The sequence below is a fragment of the Anopheles aquasalis genome, chromosome 3 (assembly GCF_943734665.1).
Source record: "Anopheles aquasalis chromosome 3, idAnoAquaMG_Q_19, whole genome shotgun sequence".
Lineage (NCBI taxonomy): Eukaryota > Metazoa > Arthropoda > Insecta > Diptera > Culicidae > Anopheles > Anopheles aquasalis.
In genome coordinates, this window is record NC_064878.1 from 35,306,564 (window position 1) to 35,324,063 (window position 17,500).

General features: G+C 47.9%; 6 protein-coding genes across 15 annotated transcripts in view; 4 read left to right on the top strand and 2 right to left on the bottom strand.

Moving 5' to 3' along the window:
- Positions 1 to 9,628, top strand: part of LOC126577952 (hillarin) — a 16,178-nt gene extending 6,550 nt beyond the window's left edge. For 8 of the 9 annotated variants that reach the window (XM_050240034.1, XM_050240040.1, XM_050240035.1 and 5 more), the window contains 9 exons: positions 6,283 to 6,427; positions 6,849 to 7,045; positions 7,136 to 7,252; positions 7,341 to 8,086; positions 8,195 to 8,553; positions 8,627 to 8,901; positions 8,963 to 9,076; positions 9,156 to 9,319; positions 9,392 to 9,628. In XM_050240034.1, coding sequence (XP_050095991.1) covers positions 6,283 to 6,427; positions 6,849 to 7,045; positions 7,136 to 7,252; positions 7,341 to 8,086; positions 8,195 to 8,553; positions 8,627 to 8,901; positions 8,963 to 9,076; positions 9,156 to 9,319; positions 9,392 to 9,533 — 2,259 coding nt within the window. In that variant the 3' untranslated portion in view covers positions 9,534 to 9,628. The remainder of the gene's footprint in view (positions 1 to 6,282; positions 6,428 to 6,848; positions 7,046 to 7,135; positions 7,253 to 7,340; positions 8,087 to 8,194; positions 8,554 to 8,626; positions 8,902 to 8,962; positions 9,077 to 9,155; positions 9,320 to 9,391) is intronic. The other variant, XM_050240042.1, reaches the window with a different exon arrangement.
- LOC126577951 (transcription elongation factor SPT5) lies at positions 2,240 to 6,141 on the top strand. Its single transcript, XM_050240032.1, has 2 exons — positions 2,240 to 2,569; positions 2,641 to 6,141. The coding sequence occupies exon 2, from the start codon at positions 2,653 to 2,655 to the stop codon at positions 5,932 to 5,934; it is 3,282 nt and encodes a 1,093-aa protein (XP_050095989.1). The 5' UTR covers positions 2,240 to 2,569; positions 2,641 to 2,652; the 3' UTR covers positions 5,935 to 6,141.
- Positions 9,629 to 9,755: 127 nt separating the features above from the next.
- Positions 9,756 to 10,516, bottom strand: LOC126577956 (uncharacterized). The gene is made up of 3 exons (XM_050240049.1): positions 10,437 to 10,516; positions 10,051 to 10,369; positions 9,756 to 9,982 (listed from the first exon to the last, which is right to left on the bottom strand). Exons 1-3 carry the CDS (start codon positions 10,511 to 10,513, stop codon positions 9,815 to 9,817), a joined length of 564 nt encoding a protein of 187 aa, XP_050096006.1. The 5' UTR covers positions 10,514 to 10,516; the 3' UTR covers positions 9,756 to 9,814.
- A 349-nt stretch (positions 10,517 to 10,865) lies between these two features.
- Positions 10,866 to 12,197, top strand: LOC126577014 (uncharacterized). The gene is made up of 3 exons (XM_050238372.1): positions 10,866 to 10,971; positions 11,033 to 11,204; positions 11,448 to 12,197. The coding sequence occupies exons 1-3, from the start codon at positions 10,958 to 10,960 to the stop codon at positions 12,057 to 12,059; spliced, it is 798 nt and encodes a 265-aa protein (XP_050094329.1). The 5' UTR covers positions 10,866 to 10,957; the 3' UTR covers positions 12,060 to 12,197.
- On the bottom strand, positions 12,180 to 15,333 carry LOC126577013 (protein inturned). Its single transcript, XM_050238371.1, has 2 exons — positions 15,003 to 15,333; positions 12,180 to 14,926 (listed from the first exon to the last, which is right to left on the bottom strand). The coding sequence occupies exon 2, from the start codon at positions 14,718 to 14,720 to the stop codon at positions 12,315 to 12,317; it is 2,406 nt and encodes an 801-aa protein (XP_050094328.1). The 5' UTR covers positions 14,721 to 14,926; positions 15,003 to 15,333; the 3' UTR covers positions 12,180 to 12,314.
- Positions 15,334 to 15,783: 450 nt separating this feature from the next.
- The window catches only part of LOC126573972 (heterogeneous nuclear ribonucleoprotein K), a 15,153-nt gene continuing 13,436 nt past the window's right edge, over positions 15,784 to 17,500 (top strand). For both annotated transcript variants that reach the window (XM_050233816.1, XM_050233817.1), the window contains exon 1: positions 15,784 to 15,885. The gene's annotated coding sequence lies outside the window, so the exon portion shown is untranslated. The remainder of the gene's footprint in view (positions 15,886 to 17,500) is intronic.

Genomic DNA, 17,500 nt, shown 5'->3' on the forward strand with positions numbered 1-17,500 from the left:
TGAGGAGTAGAAAATTGCCAAATCAGAAGATATTCTATATTATATGCGTTTGGTGCCATTGGGATGTGTATGTTGACTGCAGCATGTAAAATAGGTACCGAAACCAACTCGTTGAATATGCTGCACCATTTACGTGTCCAACCCTCTCGGTACAATTGGTAGAATCAGACACAAATCGTCACATCAGCAGTATGCTTTGCTCTTACTCCTTATGAAAGGAGTAAGCTTTATGTGCGTTCTCAACACGGATGGGCGAGGCCGTACCTTTTGCGAGCGTCGTTAGTCTCAGACTCATACTGATTATCAAAGCTGATAAGTGAAACAGACGCAACCGACTGTCCAGATCCAATTTTTCCAAAATATAATCATTTTTGATGTTTTTAGTGACGCAGCCATTCCGCTTTATTTTTTCAAGTGAATGGCATATTAAACTACAACTTTTGAAGAATATTTAGTTCTATTTTGGAGAAGATTTATTAAAAACTTCACCCACGGCATCACATTCGTGAAGGTGCGCCTGCGATAAGGTACGTTTTCCGGTGCCCACTGTAGCTGCGTCATGGGTCATCAGATAAATACAAATCGATTTTCTTTTGATAGATTATAAGTTTTTCCAGGTAGCGCCATCGAGTTTTTGTTGATTTTCCTATTTTTCGATTTTTGGCAGATTTTTGAAGTTGCTTTGAAGTTGCAAAAAGTGATGCTTTTTGATGATTCTGTCAAAAAAACGAGCTTCACATAATTGTTCACAAAAAAGTATTAACAATTTTAATGAAAACTCGACGGGGCTACCTGACAAAAAGTGTACAAATTATGTGTTAAAAATTTCAAATCGATCGGCCTAGTAGTTTTTACGGTACGATGGGCACCGACTTTGAAAACGTTGGTTTTGGGAAACGCTCCTCAAAGTAGCGAGCTGCGTTGAATCTTGTATGAAATGTTCTTGAATGGATACAGGGAAAAATGTTTAAAATATGTGTCGCAAAAAAAAACCGAAGCCCTCACTTAAACGGGCAAGTTTTTTTATTCGGACCAAAAACGGCTCATTCTTGACGATTTATTTTAACAAAACTATCTACCTATACTTGAGTCTGCAAATGCCACAATCAACTACTATCTTTCAAGTATATTTGGCTGTATTTTGAGGAAGACGTATTAAAAACATCATTCACGGCATTATTTTTATAAATGCGTGTCTGCCAAAATGTACTTTTCTTGGGGGCGAGCGTAGCTGCGATGGATCATGTAATATTTCAGATGATGGAATTGATATTTCTTTCTTAGATTATAAGCTTATCCTTGTTGTCTCAAAACATTGAGCCACAAGCGGACATGTCTCACGCGATGCATTTGGACGCCGAAACTTCCCCAGAACAAGCCTGTACGCTCCCCAAGAGCCAATGCCAACAACAAGCTCAACGAGGGCTCCTGCAGTCGAAGGCTTCTAGCGCAAGTCCATTGGCGATGCCGCGTGGTGGATCAGCGCACAGTCCATCACATTAAGTGGATGGATGAGTGCGATGATGATGTTTTATGATATTTTGTGACGAATCAGAGAGGGATCGAACCAACCTTCTATTGTTTCAGATCTGCTCTTTGATGGACGAGGTTCGCCGATCTATCCGATCGAGGACTTCTTGTGAGCCTGTGATTAATGACGCTCCCATCAAGATACACCGGTCTGTGCATCCAACATTCGATGGCTCGTGACTCATCCTGGCCAAGCACGTGCTTTCTCCTTCCATGCCCTGCCATGAAAAACCATGCACCGAACGGTTACAAGTCCAGGGTTTTCTTGGATTTCCCATAAATTTTTCCAAAAGCAGATTCCATCGCTTTCCTGTGCACAGAAAGGTAAAGCGGATCTTTTCTCTCGCTCATTCTCCCGTGCAAGAGCGAGATGCAAAACTGTTTCGAGAATTCACGATGGGCAACACTCGAAATGGCCAAAAATCGGAAAAAGCGGTATTCCCGCCGGGAGCGGGAAAAAATGTTGAATTTTCCACGGTTTCACGTTTTCCCGCCGGGAAAAGGCACCGGATGCTTGGAGATGGTTAATTAACATGGAAAATACAAAAATCGCCAGAAATTGAAAATAATTTGAAAAAAAAATTAGAATCAAGCGTGCTTCAGATTCAACCCGGTTTCAAAGCGACCCTCCTAAACGGATATCAACAGTGATGATCGTTGAAGTATGGCCAGCTGTCGGTTCGTTCTGAGCTCGCTCGGTGAAAAGAAAAAAAAACTCCGCTCCGCTCCGCTGTAAAAAGTGGGAGATTTTTTAAGTTTTAAGTTTTTAAGTGCTGAACTAGATTCCCAGATTTTGCCCGTATTCCTTCCGGGCAGCGATTTACCGGTTTTCGTGGATGTTCGGAAAACGCGAGTCCGCGACTTTCTCATCTTTGTTGTGAGCTGCACAAGCTTTCCTTCTCCACCGACAAAGTGTGATGATTTCATCTGAAAAGTTGTAAATTTCGCAAGCTAGTGTCGTTCCTCTGTCGATATTCGTGAAAAACCGCCACATTGAAGCAGGAAATTAAAGGAAAAACACCGCTGTGAAGTCGCAAAGGTAAGGGGAATTGTCTCGGTACTTTGGAGAGAACTGGATGATGCTAACCCGTCGGTGTTTCTGTGTTGTAGCGTGGCGTCATCATGTCCGACAGCGGATCCGGTTCCGATGTGGACAGCGTGGCGTCGAATAGGTCACGCCCTGCCTCGAACCGCTCGGCATCCCGCTCCGTTTCCCGTTCGCGGTCACCGTCCGCTTCCCAGTCCGACAATGAGCCACCGAGGAAGAAGAACCGCAAGAAGCGGCGGGTGGAGGACGACGAGGACGATGACGACGACGAGGAAGAAGACGCCGAAGACGAACAAGAACCGGAAGGCGAAGATCTGAACTCCGAGGACGAGTATGACGAGGAGGAGGAAGACGATGACGACAATCGGCGCGGAGGAGGGCGCAAGAAGAAGAAGAAACCGGAGCGGTTCGGCGGGTTCATCATCGACGAGGCCGAGGTGGACGACGAAGTGGACGAGGACGACGAGTGGGAGGATGGCGCTCAGGAGATGGGCATTGTGGGGAACGAGATCGAGGAGGTTGGCCAGACGGCACGGGAGATTGAGAACCGGCGCCGTGGCACCAACCTGTGGGACTCGCACAAGGAGGACGAGCTGGCCGAGTATCTGAAGCGCAAGTACGCCGACGGGTCGGTGGCGCGCCGCCAGTTTGGCGACGGAGGCGAAGAAATGTCCGATGAAATTACGCAGCAAACGTTGCTGCCCGGCATCAAGGATCCGAACCTGTGGATGGTCAAGTGCCGGATCGGCGAAGAGAAGGCGACGGCGCTCCTGCTGATGCGCAAGTTCCTCACCTACCAGAACACTGACCAGCCGCTGCAGATAAAGGCGGTCGTAGCGCCGGAAAGCGTGAAAGGGTACATCTACATTGAGGCCTACAAGCAGGCGCACGTGAAGGCGGCCATCAACAATGTGGGCAATCTGCGCGTCGGCATATGGAAGCAGGAGATGGTGCCGATCAAGGAGATGACGGATATTCTGAAGGTGGTAAAGGAGCAATCGGGACTGAAACCGAAGCAGTGGGTCCGGTTGAAGCGGGGCATCTACAAGGACGATATCGCGCAGGTCGATTACGTGGATCTCGCGCAGAACCAGGTCCACCTGAAGCTGTTGCCGCGCATCGATTACACGCGGCTACGGGGCGCTTTGCGTACCACGCAGCAGGAAAGCAGCGACAGCAAGCGCAAGAAGCGTCGCCCGGCGGCCAAATCGTTCGATCCCGAGGCAATCCGGGCCATCGGCGGTGAGGTGACGTCGGACGGCGATTTTCTCATCTTCGAGGGTAACCGGTACTCGCGCAAAGGCTTCCTCTACAAAGCGTTTACGATGTCCGCGGTGCAGGTGGAGGGCGTCAAACCGACGCTGGCCGAGCTGGAGCGCTTCGAGGAGCAGCCGGAGGAGATCAACATCGAGCTGGCCGTATCGTCCAAGGAGGACCCCGTGACGGCCCACTCCTTCTCGATGGGCGATAACGTGGAGGTGTGCGTCGGTGATCTGATGAACTTGCAGGCAAAGATCATTGCGATCGATGGTTCGCTTATCACGGTGATGCCGAAGCACGAGGAGCTGCGCGATCCGCTCATCTTCAAGGCCGGCGAATTGCGCAAATACTTCAAAACGGGCGACCATGTGAAGGTGCTGGCCGGGCGGTACGAGGGCGAAACCGGGCTGATCGTGCGGGTGGAACCGGGCCGCGTGGTACTCGTGTCCGATCTGACCATGCATGAGCTGGAGGTACTGCCACGGGATCTGCAACTGTGCACGGACATGGCGACCGGTGTGGATTCCCTCGGTATCTACCAGTGGGGCGATCTGGTGCAGCTCGATGCCCAGACCGTCGGCGTGATTGTGCGGCTCGAGCGCGAGAACTTCCACGTCCTGGGCATGCACGGCAAGGTGATCGAGTGCAAGCCGACGGCGTTGCAGAAGCGTCGCGAAAATCGAAACACCATCGCACTCGATTGGGACCAGAACCAGATACGCCGGAAGGACATCGTGAAGGTGATGGAAGGTCCACATACTGGCCGTGACGGAGAGATCAAGCATCTGTACCGCAATCTCGCCTTTCTCCACTCGAGAATGTACACCGAGAATGGGGGCATTTTCGTGGTGAAAACTCGCCACGTGCAGCTGGCCGGTGGCAACAAGAATGCGCTTCCGGGCAATCCAATGATGAGTCCCTTCGGCGGTGGCCTGATGTCGCCCCGGATCCACTCACCGATGCATCCTTCGGGTGGTCGTGGAGGTGGCTCATCCGGGGGACCGACTCGGGGTGGACGTGGTGGTGGTGGTGGTGGCCGTGGAGGAGCACGCGTGTCACGTGATCGCGAAATCCTCGGTCGCACCATTCGTATCACCGGTGGACCGTACAAAGGAGCTGTGGGCATTGTGAAGGATGCCACCGAAACGACGGCACGCGTTGAGCTGCATTCCTCGTGTCAGACGATATCCGTGGATCGGAACCACATCGCCGTCGTCGACGGTAAAGCCGTGGTACGCGAGGGAAGCATGTCGTCGTACATGCGCACGCCAAGCCGAACACCAGCCAGCAGCTACGGTGCCCAGACGCCGGTGTACTCGGGATCGAAAACACCGTTACACGGTTCACAAACGCCGCAGTATGATCCAGGCAGCCGTACGCCGTACGGTTCGATGACGCCATCGCACGATGGTTCGATGACACCGCGCCACGGAGCTTGGGATCCATCCGTGTCCAATACGCCGGCCCGTTCGAATGACTTTGACTTCATGGAGGAGGCGTCTCCCTCGCCCGGCTACAACCCGAGCACGCCTGGCTACCAGATTAACACTCCTTATGCGCCCCACACGCCCGGGAATATGTTTAACACCGAGAACTACAGCCCTTATCAGGCTAGTCCGAATCCAAGCCCTTCGCCTTACCAAGTGGGTGGCTACATTGGTACTCCTTCGCCGAGTGCCTATTCACCGGCAACGCCCGGTGCTCCGGCATCACCGTACAACCCGCAGACACCCGGTGCGGGGTTAGATCCGCAGCTGGGCGACTGGTTCACCACCGATATCGAGGTCACCATTCGCAGCCACGGCGATTCGGACCTGAGCGGGCAAACGGGCATCATTCGCTCCGTCAACAACGGTGACTGTGTCGTGTTCCTGCCCGAGGAAGACCATTGCGTCACGGTGAACATATCGAATCTGCAGCCAGTGCTGCCGGAACCGGGAGAAAAGTTCAAAATCATCGTCGGGGAAGATCGCGAAACGATTGGCGACTTCATTGACGTCTCCGGTAGCAATGAAGCGGTCGTCAGCATGAACGGCCACACGACGCTTATCCCGCTAAACTCCATGTGTCGCTACCGTGAACCGAGCAAAAGCTAAACCCACCCCCGTGTCCCCCGTCCTGGACATTGTTTGGTTGGCCGGTTGTTGGCTATTGTAAATGGTTTCCGGTTTTTATGTTTTGCGCTAATTCCACATTTTATCCTTTTCACGAGCTGTATTGACACAGATAACGCAAGCGATGTAAGTGAGACTTAATACAGCTCAAAATGGTACTAAATAAATATGTCATGTCCCCACCCTAAACCACTGCAACCAGGGAATTCGTCTTGTTAATCCGTGACAGTACATGGAAAGAAACTTCTCCAAAGATTCCCCCTGAAGACGCTACGTTTGCTATTGCGAGCGGTTACTTACTGGATGATCAACTCTCTTCTTCGCTTTCAGGTGTACTGCTGCTCACACGTACCGAAAAGTGGTCCAGGACATTTCGACCAAAACTCGGTCGGCATCCGGCAGGCACTCAACGTGCCAAAAAGCACAAACTATGTAAACGAGCAAATCCGCGGTCATCGGAACGATGGCGTCGATGGTAAGTGGTGGGATTAGAGTGGAGATCCATTACATCCATTCAAACGGTAAAGTTGATTTTTTCATAAAACTAGTAGTAAAAGTTCAACGTTTTCATTCCACCATACGGAGCGAGTTAAAGGGTAGTAGCTTTCACTGTTACTATTCTCGTTCCGCTGCATACTAGGATTGCTTTTTTTTTCGCCGGATTCCCTTCATGATTGCTAGAGGAGTTGTTTTGCGGTTATGAACCGGTGCTTCAAGCATGACTGATCGTTGCACTTCCCTGCCTTCGACGATGGCATGCATAAACGAGGCCTTTATTTCGTCGATTACATGATCATTTGATCATGCCTCTACCGGACCTTCAACTTGGCCGTTCAACACGGACGCAATGGACGAATGTTAATGATTCGCGGATGTGGTTTTGTTTTTTGTTACAGGTGCACCACGATTGGGAACACCGAATGGATACAACAACGTCGGTGGCCGAGAGGGCAACACACCGCCACAAAATGATCCGGATTACAAGTACGGTCGGTTCGATGCAAGTGCACTGCACATAGCGCATGCACTGAAACAGACCGAGATACAGAAGGCGTATGATAAAGCGCGCGAAAAACCGATCGATTACTATCTGGTAGGTACCGCGGAACAGCGGCAGTGGACTTAGCTAGAGCCTGCCGGAACTGTGGAATTAATTGTTGCACTCCCCCTCATCACCACGCAGGCACGCGATGAGCAGGCAAAGTTGGAAATGAAGCACCGGAAGGAAGAGGACGATCTGTATCGAAAATTTGCCCGAAAAAGAGAAGAAGAAGACCGGCGTATGCAAAGCGAAATCCAGGTACGATGACCGCTGGAGCGGTGCTGGAGCGTCTATGGGGGGGGGGGGGGGAACGGCATGACGTCATACCTCTTGGAATCGATTTCAGGATGAATGGGAGCGAGAACTGCAACGGTTGGCGCACAAGTTTGAGAAGGAGCTGACCACCATTCGGCGGTCGCGCGAAGATCAGAATATGCTTACCCTGAAGCATGAGCAGCAAAAGGAGGACCTGGAGAAGAACATGACCATCAGGAAGACGAAAAAAAAGGAAAGCCTTACGAGAAAGCTGCTTGAGCACGAACGTTCCGAGACCGCAGCGCTTGTGGATAGGCAGTCGAGCGAAATGCTGGAGCTGATTAGTGTCCGACGGAGTGAATACATGCAAAGCGAAAGTATCTTCCTGGACGACGACATTAACGAGACCGTCATGGCGATGGAGTATCCGCTCGTTGCACCCAAGCCTGCCCCACCTGCGCTAAGCAAATTTCAGGTGTACAACGATCCGGTCGAGTTCCAAGATGTCGACCAGATAGCCATCACCGTGGCCCAGGAGGACCAGAAAACCTTTACCGACCTTGTGCGACAGCTCGTTGGTCGGTGCACGTCGGACATTGAAAAAGCACGTACCATCTTCCGGTGGATCACGGTGAAGAACTTGAATACGATGACGTTTGACGATAATCTGCGGGGCGACACACCGATGGGTCTGCTCCGGGGTATTAAGTATGGGACGGAGAGCTACCACGTGCTGTTCAAGCGGCTATGCAGCTACGCCGGATTGCACTGCGTTGTGATCAAGGGCTACTCGAAGAGCGCCGGATACCAGCCTGGAGTAAAGTTCCAAGACTCGAGGTAAGGCTTAGCACGATACAGAATCTGCCGATTCTGCCAACGGAGTTTATATGACACTCTTGTTTTAATGCACGTCATCGATGGGCCTATCGGGCACATGCAATGCAGCCATCCGAAAAATTCCAGATTCCGTAACTCCTGGAACGCTGTCTATGTGGCCGGCGCTTGGAGATTTGTACAGTGCAATTGGGGCGCCCGACATCTGGTCAATGCGAAGGAGGTACCGAAGACGGGGAAGGGAAAGAATGATAGCCTTCGCTATGAGTACGACGATCACTACTTCCTGACCGATCCGCGAGAGTTTATCTACGAGTTTTTCCCACTTCAAGACGAGTGGCAGTTGCTGAAGCGACCGATCACGTTGACGGAATTTGAAAATCTACCCTTCGTCCGTTCACTGTTCTTCCGCTACGGTCTCCACTTTGCCGATGATGGCTACGGCGCGGTCGTGTACACGGACGACACAGGTACCTGGCACCGCTTATTGCCACCGTCCATTTCTCAGCCTCGCCCTATGATCGCTTTCAATTTGTTCGGCAGGTGCGGCAACGGTCAGGATAGCGATGCCCTCCAACATGCAAGGATGCCTGATATTCCACTACAACCTCAAGTTTTATGATAGTGACGAAGACTTGTTTAACGGTGTCTCTTTAAAACGGTTCGTTATGCAGTCGGTGATCAGCAACGTGGTGGCATTCCGTGTGCATGCCCCGTGTTCAGGCGCATTCCTGCTCGATATCTTTGCAAATGCAGTAACCCCACAAGAATATTTGACCGGGGAGCCAATGAAATTCAAAAGTGTTTGTAAATTCAAGGTAATCCGATGCATTACATGCGCTCTACATTCTTGTATTCATGCTTTGCTTTTGGTTGAAGATTTGCTGCGAAGAATTGCAGACCGTCATGGTCCCGTTACCTGATTGCGCCTCAGGAGAATGGGGTCCCACAAAAGCTACGAGGCTGTTTGGACTCATTCCCATCACGTACCCGGTAACATTTGCATCAATCCATTCGCTTCCACAAACCACTCCCGAACATCTTTCGATTACGATTTCATTACGTTTTGCAGGAACCGCTTATTTTCGCTGGACGAGCGATTGAGCTGCAGTTTCGCATGTCGAGACCGCTGACGGACTTTATGGCCACGCTGCACAAAAACGGTGTAGAAGAGAAGAAGCTATCGAAATATGTGCAACAAACAATAGTGGACGATATGATAACTTTTAATATAAGGTATGTACCCTCGGGGCACCGTTTCGCAATCGGCCGCTCATCAACATGTCGACCGCCGTTCTCTTTTTTTAGCTTCCCGGAAGAGGGACAGTATGGCTTGGATATCTATACGAGAGAAGTTGGATCGGTGTCTCACAACAATAACTCCTCGAACGAGAAACATCTACTCACGCACTGCTGCAAATACCTCATTAACTCTTCGAAAAGAAATTAACACCGGAACACGCCGGCCCCGCAAACACGCTGCATCTGCTCCAGAACACGGGTCAACATCTATTGTAATGCTTCTTAAGATTGTGTACATAGAGACTGAATGAAATTCACCTTCCCTCTAACGTTTGCGGCACTAGGCTCACTTTCAGCTACCTTTCGAGTACAGTTAATATCAAGTGTAATGTTTACCATAACGGAAGAAACTATTTCTAGTACAATTGCGTAATTTTTAAACATTAATATATTTAATAATAAACTTGTTGCAAATTTAAACGAAAGCATTCACCTTTGTTCAATTTTTTTACCAAGTGCAGTATTCAGTGCTCTCAGCTTGGAGCGATCTTTGGCGTATCCCTCCTGTTCGTTGTCCATTTGTTGCATTTTGCGAGCCCGTTCGGCTACCAGCGCATTATACCTTTGGCGGTTTCCCTCGATTGCTACAATGAGCTCCTGCACGGGACGAGCAGAAGAATAGTCAATGTAATTGTTGGTAAAATGGAGTGCATTTTTGTGCTCACCTCGGTCCGCTCCTGCTGAAACGCAAGCTGATATTGGTAAAATTTCAGCGACCAATTCAGTTTGTTTACGATCAATGGACGGATCTGCTCGGAGGCGGGTTTGCCGGTAGGACGCCACTTGGCCGCGGAGTCGGCGGCTTGTTTCTGGCGCCGTATCAACTCCAATATCTCCAAATTTCGTTCAATGTCAGCCTCGTTCCACAGTTTGCGGATCTTTTTCAGGAACCCGTCCAGAAGCTCTCGGCGGAATTCCTCAACCAACGTTTGAATGTCTTCATTATCGCTAAAATAAGGCCCGAAAACGGCGAATCTCTCGACGCTAAAAACGACAAATCGAAGCATTAGCTGTTAGGCCCTATAACTCTGCACCTTATTGCATTTCTTACCTTATTTTATCTACCACCGCGGCATAGGCAGCAATTATATTTTGCAGCATTTTCTCGTGAGCGCCACCGCAAGCCATTTTCAAACGATCGTTTGATTGGGGTGTGTTTACGAGGCCTGCTTCAGTTGACAGCAGCAATGGGACTATGGGAGCGACCGTTTGGGTCAACATTTTTAATTTCCAAAAACTAAGGTATTTAACAAAATTCACTGCATAGGAGGTTGGCAAAATCATTTTTACATTTTTACATTTTTTACAATGGTTACACTTTCAAAATCATCCAGTAAAAGTTTCACATCATTACATGCTGATATGATTGAGAAACCGTTTTTTTAAAGCTGCCTTCTGATTGTCTAACATAAAATCAAATATGGCGACAAAGAGTGCAGTGACGTCACTTGGCCATTTAGTACACTTTCATTTAGTACAATTTGGTTTTGAAAGTTTCTGGACAAATTAAGATCATTGATTTACGGAGAAACATGAAAACTCTGCTTAAATATCTAACCGTATATCTGTAACATGAAGCGTCAAAGGTAATCTACCGTCTAACTGCCTCGCAAATGGCTTCTAATTTGAATAAACGCTGGATTTCAGGGTCAAAGCTGTAGCCGAAAATCGTAATGTTTACGTGGAGGATAGCGGGGCTGGTGGAGTCACAATCGGACTGACGGAGCAACAATCGGTTCCGTTTCCTGAACGATTTCTAGAAGCACAAATATGGAAAGGGGACACAATCCAATCCTTGGCGCTGCGCTTCAATTGTTCGGTAGGAGTTTTTTCTTTACTTTTACGATGTCGGCAAAGTTTTACTCGAAAATGTTGCCAAAAAGTGGCTTCAAATGAAGTGCAGTGTTCTTTGTCATGCTGGTAGTCGATTTTTTTCTGTAGAAACTACCCTGTTCATTATACAAGCAAATTGAAACACCGTAACACCGATTTCAGGACATCCTGTGATTGACTAAAAAGGATTTATTCGATAACGCATTTTTTTTTTATTTCTCGAATACAGATTCCTGTACTGAAGAAACTGAACAAGATCGACAAGGACAATGAAATTTATGCGCGAAATGTAATTCGTATTCCATTGACGCCTCACACAATATTGCTGGAAACGCTGCCCAGGGTTCATACTACGAGTGGGAACAGTAGTCCCAAAAACATCACAAACCCCATGCACGGTCATCATCATCATCTGCCCGCAGAATCGAAAGATACGCTGGATGAGAAACTCATTGTAGCAGCAGTCAGCAATGCCTCCTACGTGCCGAATAGCGCGTCTTCTGATGCCAATGCAAAGTCTTCCGAAACCTACAGGGAACCAAGAGATCACGCAGGAGAAGAAAGCTTATTTGATGCGGAAGACGAAAACTCCTGCATCCAGCAACCATTGCTGTTAAGCGGCGAGTATGATGATAGTTTGCCGCAGCCGCGAGCCTTGCGGTTGCCTGCTAATGATTTTTCATGTAATGGAAGTGATTGTGATATTTCTTGGATATGTCTGCTTGTTTTTATATTAGCGCTATGCTTTGCTATTCCACTAATTTATGTAGTATATGTGGCGGAGCACATAGAAAAGTTTCATCACGATAGTTTTAATGATAACCACAGCACGAAATTGTGACTTCAGCTTGTGAACCGTTGGTAAACTGGTTGGTATGCACCCGCAAGCAGAATCTGCAGAGAGTGCCTTTTACAATTGTTGATTAGCTCTTTAAATAAATCCATTTCCAATCATGGCATGTCTTATTTCCGGCAGAAATATTCTTGTTTTATTGCTTCTAGATAACTTAGTGCATAGTATAAATACTGTTTCGTGTAAAAAAATCCAGTCTCAATTAAATGCATCTGCAATGTGACCAAACGGTCACTATCAGCTCTAACCAGCACAGGTCAAACAGATGCGAAACGCAAGTTCAACCATATTTTGCGGTGCATCAGCACGGTAGCAAACATATAGCTCCTTGGCCGGACTTGTGAACAATCTGCCCACAATCCAAAAATCAAGTCGTTCGCCCGAGGATTGATCCTTTGGGACCGACATGAGCATTCCTTGTTCCTTGATGGGAACCAGAGAGCGATGGCTGGTCAGTTTACTCGATTCGTTGAACAACAGCGTTCGAAACTTTCCGGTATTCTCGAATGTGGCATGAATGAGGGTGCAAGTTTTTCGGAACAAGTTCATCACAATGTCATTCTTCATATTGTTGGCTACATTGTTGAAGGTTGGCGCAAGGAAATAACCATCACCAACCTCCAGCTGCACATAGTAGTAGAGCAGATTCTCGTGACCGCTGGTAAGTTGAGTGGGCACCAATTCCGAAAATTCCTTACAACGATTCTCGCTCGACAAATCGGTTATATCGAAGGTACTGCTTTGTTGGCTACTGTCCACGCTTTGGCCCCAGTCAGAATCTTCATCATCGTCGTGCTCCGGGCCGGTTTCCTCGCGGACCGTTTGATTTTTGATTGAGCTGGACGCATTCGATTCTTCGTCATGGGTTCTTCCGAGTTGCGGACGCTCGTCGTTAACACCGGCTTGCTGTTGGTGTGGCGATTGGTCCGCATTTACCACACACGAAGAAATGCATTGTGGCCGGCTATTCGAATCAAGCCAGATCCTGATCAGTTGTTCAATGCCAGTCGATTTAAAGTAGCACAGCATGTCCTGAATTTCCTCGATGTATCGTGAAAAGGACTTATGATGTGTCGTATTAATTGGAACTTCCAAAATTACTACCATCAAGAGGCTACCGACAGACACCAGCATCAAATAGGCGTCATTTTTTTCATGGAAACCCTCCTCGCAATACTGTTTGGGGTAGAATTTTCTCCAGACAGCCATATTTTTCACATCGGTCATGGTGAGTATTTCAAATATTCCCAAATTATTCAAAATGGTTTCCACGTCTACGATGTAATCACCACTGAGATGAGTGCAGACAAGATGTCGCTTATAATACAGAGCACACCCGATCACGGTCATCATGCAGAAGAGATCAACAAAATCATCGTTCCAGTTGCGGTAATCCATGGCCTCCAGTTCGCCTAGCGCGTCATCGATGCGTAGTTGGATTTCCTTCGGCAGTGGCACAAAGTGAGCCTGGAGGAACGTTTTCTCGAACCGGTCGGAATGTCGGCTGACTTTGATCGAGTGGCGTATCATTTCGCACAGCTGCATCAATTCGGTTTGCTGGTCTATGGGTTTATCGAACATTTTCGCTCCCCGGTGGTAGAGCGCAGCTAAAAGCCGGCAAACCTGTTCAGTCTTCTGTTTCACGGCAAACGCAGACGAGTACTTGGAGCTGAAGCCCAACAGTAAAATGCCATCGTCTACCATTGTGTAGGTTGTGTAGTATAAAACGTTCTTAACTTTTAAATTCGTCATGACTGATCGCTGATCAAACGATTGTCCGAATATGGATTGTAATGTTACGAAGCTACCACGGGAACTAAACAGACAGTTGTTCTCCCGCGTAGGATAGCAAAATTTTACATCGAGCTCATCGTTCTGTGTATATTCCTTGGAAATGTAGATCATGCTGAAGATCAGATCGTTGTTGCTCATCGTCTGGATATCCTCCTTGTCGAACAGCGTTTCCTGGCTCTGTATCAGGTCCATAAAGCTGGTAATTTTGATTTCGATGGAATTGCTCATGTCGGGTTCGATCATTTCGAAGAAGGACATTTTGATGATCGTCGGGATCTTTGTGGAGCCCTCGAGCAGAGATTCAAAGTTGTCCACAGTTATCGGTTCCGTGTCGATCGATTTTATCCAGTCTTTGGATTTCACCAGCTTGCCTTTGGCAAAAACCGAGTAATCCCTTATTTTATCTACCATCAGCTTACGCCCGTCGGGGAACAGGCTGGTCGTTAGTCCAAGAATGGTTTCGGTCAGCGGCAACACCTCCTTCAAGGATACACTTTTCTTCGGCGCGATACTTATGATGATATCCTTCTGGATTCCATTTATCTGTTCTCGTTTCGACGAATCAATCACGCTCACGCGAAACAGCTTGTGTTTGCTTTTGTCCCGCTGCCCAAATCGCGACAGGATGCTCTCTTTCTTCCGTATCGACAGCCGGCGGTATTCATTGCGGAAAAACAGGTCGTCATCGAATACCAACGGCTTGGAGTGGCAGTGGATATCGAATTTGACGAAAAAGAGTGAATTATTGGCGATGTGTGGGCTCCATTCGTGGGTTCGCGAATCGCAGCTGCTATCACTACAATCAGACGATTCATTCGATTGATCGTCGGTCCAAACTTGTGATTCTTCGATCATTATAAAGTCAAAAAAATCGGGTGTTTTGCAGTCCGCCACAGGAAGTTCCCCCACGGCGAACGGTATTTTGGAAGGAGGTTACCAAAGTTCCGGCTGCTATGGCCCAATTTGTCTTCGTTGATGTTCTAGTTCCACAGATAATTTTCCTGAAACGCTACCGGTCGCTGGGGGAGCTCGATCTCCCGATATCTGGTCACTTGTTTTATCTAAAATAAGGAAAAAAATATTCTCTTCTAAAATCTAAAAAATAAATCTCTTGCCGAGTACAAGGAAGATAGTTACTGCAAAGACGCGGGTGTTCCGGATTTAAGCTGTTCCGATGAGATGCAATCTGTTCGTTCTCGCTGGTTGACCGGAGATGTTGCCGCCTGGAAGGAGAATCGTATCAATAAAGCAGCTGAACGTTGCACTTGCCGTTTCAACTTGCCGCTGCGGTTTCCCAGATCTCGCCCACAGATTTCTGTATTTTCTGCAGTTGAGCTGCGGATTCTTACACCGTTACGATCCTCTTTGCCAAAGGGACCGAATGCAAGAGTTGCGGAAATGACTTTAACTCACTCTTATCACCTTTATCGTGATCAAAATGTCCAAAAAACGCAAGAGTTTCCCATTTTTAATGCGGTTTCACGGAGCGAGCTCGGAGCGAAAGAAGAAGAAAATCAAAACAAAACAAAAACAAAGAACCAAACTTAGAGAATTCACGGTGGGCTGCGTCGTTCACGAAACACCAAAAATCGGTGGGCACGGTGGGCGCGGAGTGTACATGAGCGTCCAAAATACAACTACTCTTTTCGCCGCAGTTACAGCCGGCTTCGGCAGGCTACCGTCGGCACAGAAGCCAGGATAAAAGATGCACCCAACGGTTTATTCAAATTCTCGCGAGCTCGCCTGATTTAACTCGGAATTTAATATCTGGTCACTTGTTTTATCCGACCGACCGAAACCGACAAAATTTTTCCGCGGAATTATTGCGGAATCCCGCGAAGACGCGGACTTTTATTTTTTTTGCGTTTTTGGTTTCATTAAAGGCCGATAGGTGGCGCGTGAATCGTCAAAATCAAACGTCAAAAGCAAAGCAAGCCACGCCAAAAAAGTTTTCTCGAACAAAAGGTGAAAATTGCTCTCATAAACAAAACGTGTGCCTGAAATTGGGATTTGCAAGCAGGTAAGTGCAGTTTAATCGCACCTTGAACCCGTTTTAACCAGAGAAGAGAGGTGCAGTCGCGCAGAGACGGACTTTACCGGGCATTAAATGTCGAAATATCAATGCGCCTACCAAAAGAAAACGTGCACTTGAAGGTCACGGAGAACCGGTTCTTCCAAACTGGAGCGCTGTGAATGCGCTGCGAATATCCGCGATCTTAAAGAACCGTGTTCCTCGCTAGTTTATCTTTGCTAGCTTATCCTTGCAGTTATGCAATAATCTGTGGTTCTGTTAGAGATCCAGGCCATTTCGGTACTCGCACTCCGGCCCGGAGAAAGTGCCTCCCTGTCCTGCGACTTTCTCATCCGAAAGTAAAACGGAAGCAAAATGGCGAAATGCGCGGTAACGCAGTGAAAAAATGTGCCGCGCACAAATTTCTTGCCACCGGAATAGCCACCCCCGGATCGGCGGACCTTCATTCTGGAACGGCCATTCTTTAATAAACGGTTCGAAAGATCTTGTGGTTGTGGAACTCGGTTACATAAGTTTTCATAAAAAATAAATAAACTTTGCCGACTGATCCATATCGCTAAGCAACGAAATGTCGGAGCAGCATGGACCCGTAAACTGAAATATCGAAGGTGGATAGTGATTAAAGAAAACAGAGTGAATGAATGATAACAGATCTTTATGTAGGGGAAAGAGCGCCAAGAAAATCCAACCTTACCAGCGAGGAACTGTAACTTGCAAACATATCATCAGTATTATCAATGTCCATAGTAACACTTTGGCAAGACCGCACGGCGTTCATGTACCGAAGGAAGAATCGATTGGTGTCTACAAAGAGATAATTGAAATGCAATGCTATTCACTCACCTTACGCATTTGCAGGACGAGTTCCAGGAGGAGCCGTTTTTTAGGTTTCAATCAAGTTGTGTTTTAGCTATTTAGAATGGAGGCATAACTGAATAGTTATGCTGGTTGTCTTCGCTTTTTTGAAGATCAATGTCTTAATTTCGGACGTGCTACTTGTTGATTACATGTAGTTGGTACACAATTTAATGGCTCACAACTATCCGGCCAGAACTGTGCAATCGGCGTCGCAATCGGTTGAGCAACATTCGACCACCAGCGACGAACGTTTGGATGTTCTCAAGACACCATGAGACAGGGGTAACATCGTACCCAGTGGCCAGTTACATAGTAGGATGCGTATCCACGGACCGGAAACACAGAGATAATGTTTCCGTATGTAGAGGACAGGACATTGACTGGTCTTCGGCCTGCAGTTACTAGATTGATGCAATTATCGAAGCCGGATACATTAATAGAAGGATTGCTCCATGGCAACCGATGTGTTTTGGCTTCGGAGGAGAAGTGTCAAACATTGTCGATGGGAGACACTGCACAATACCGCACCAGTACGTCTGAACACGACTGCGAAGACCGGACAAGCTGGCGGCAAGCGCCCATCAATATTGGTATTACATACATAATAGACAGACTAAAAAGACTCTTCCGTCGAATATTGACCTGGTCGACCATCGACGGGGCGCCAAAGGCCGTTCCAAGCGTTCCATGCTCGATCACCCACTCCCATCGGTACATTTTTTCATGTATTACCGTAGGATTGGGA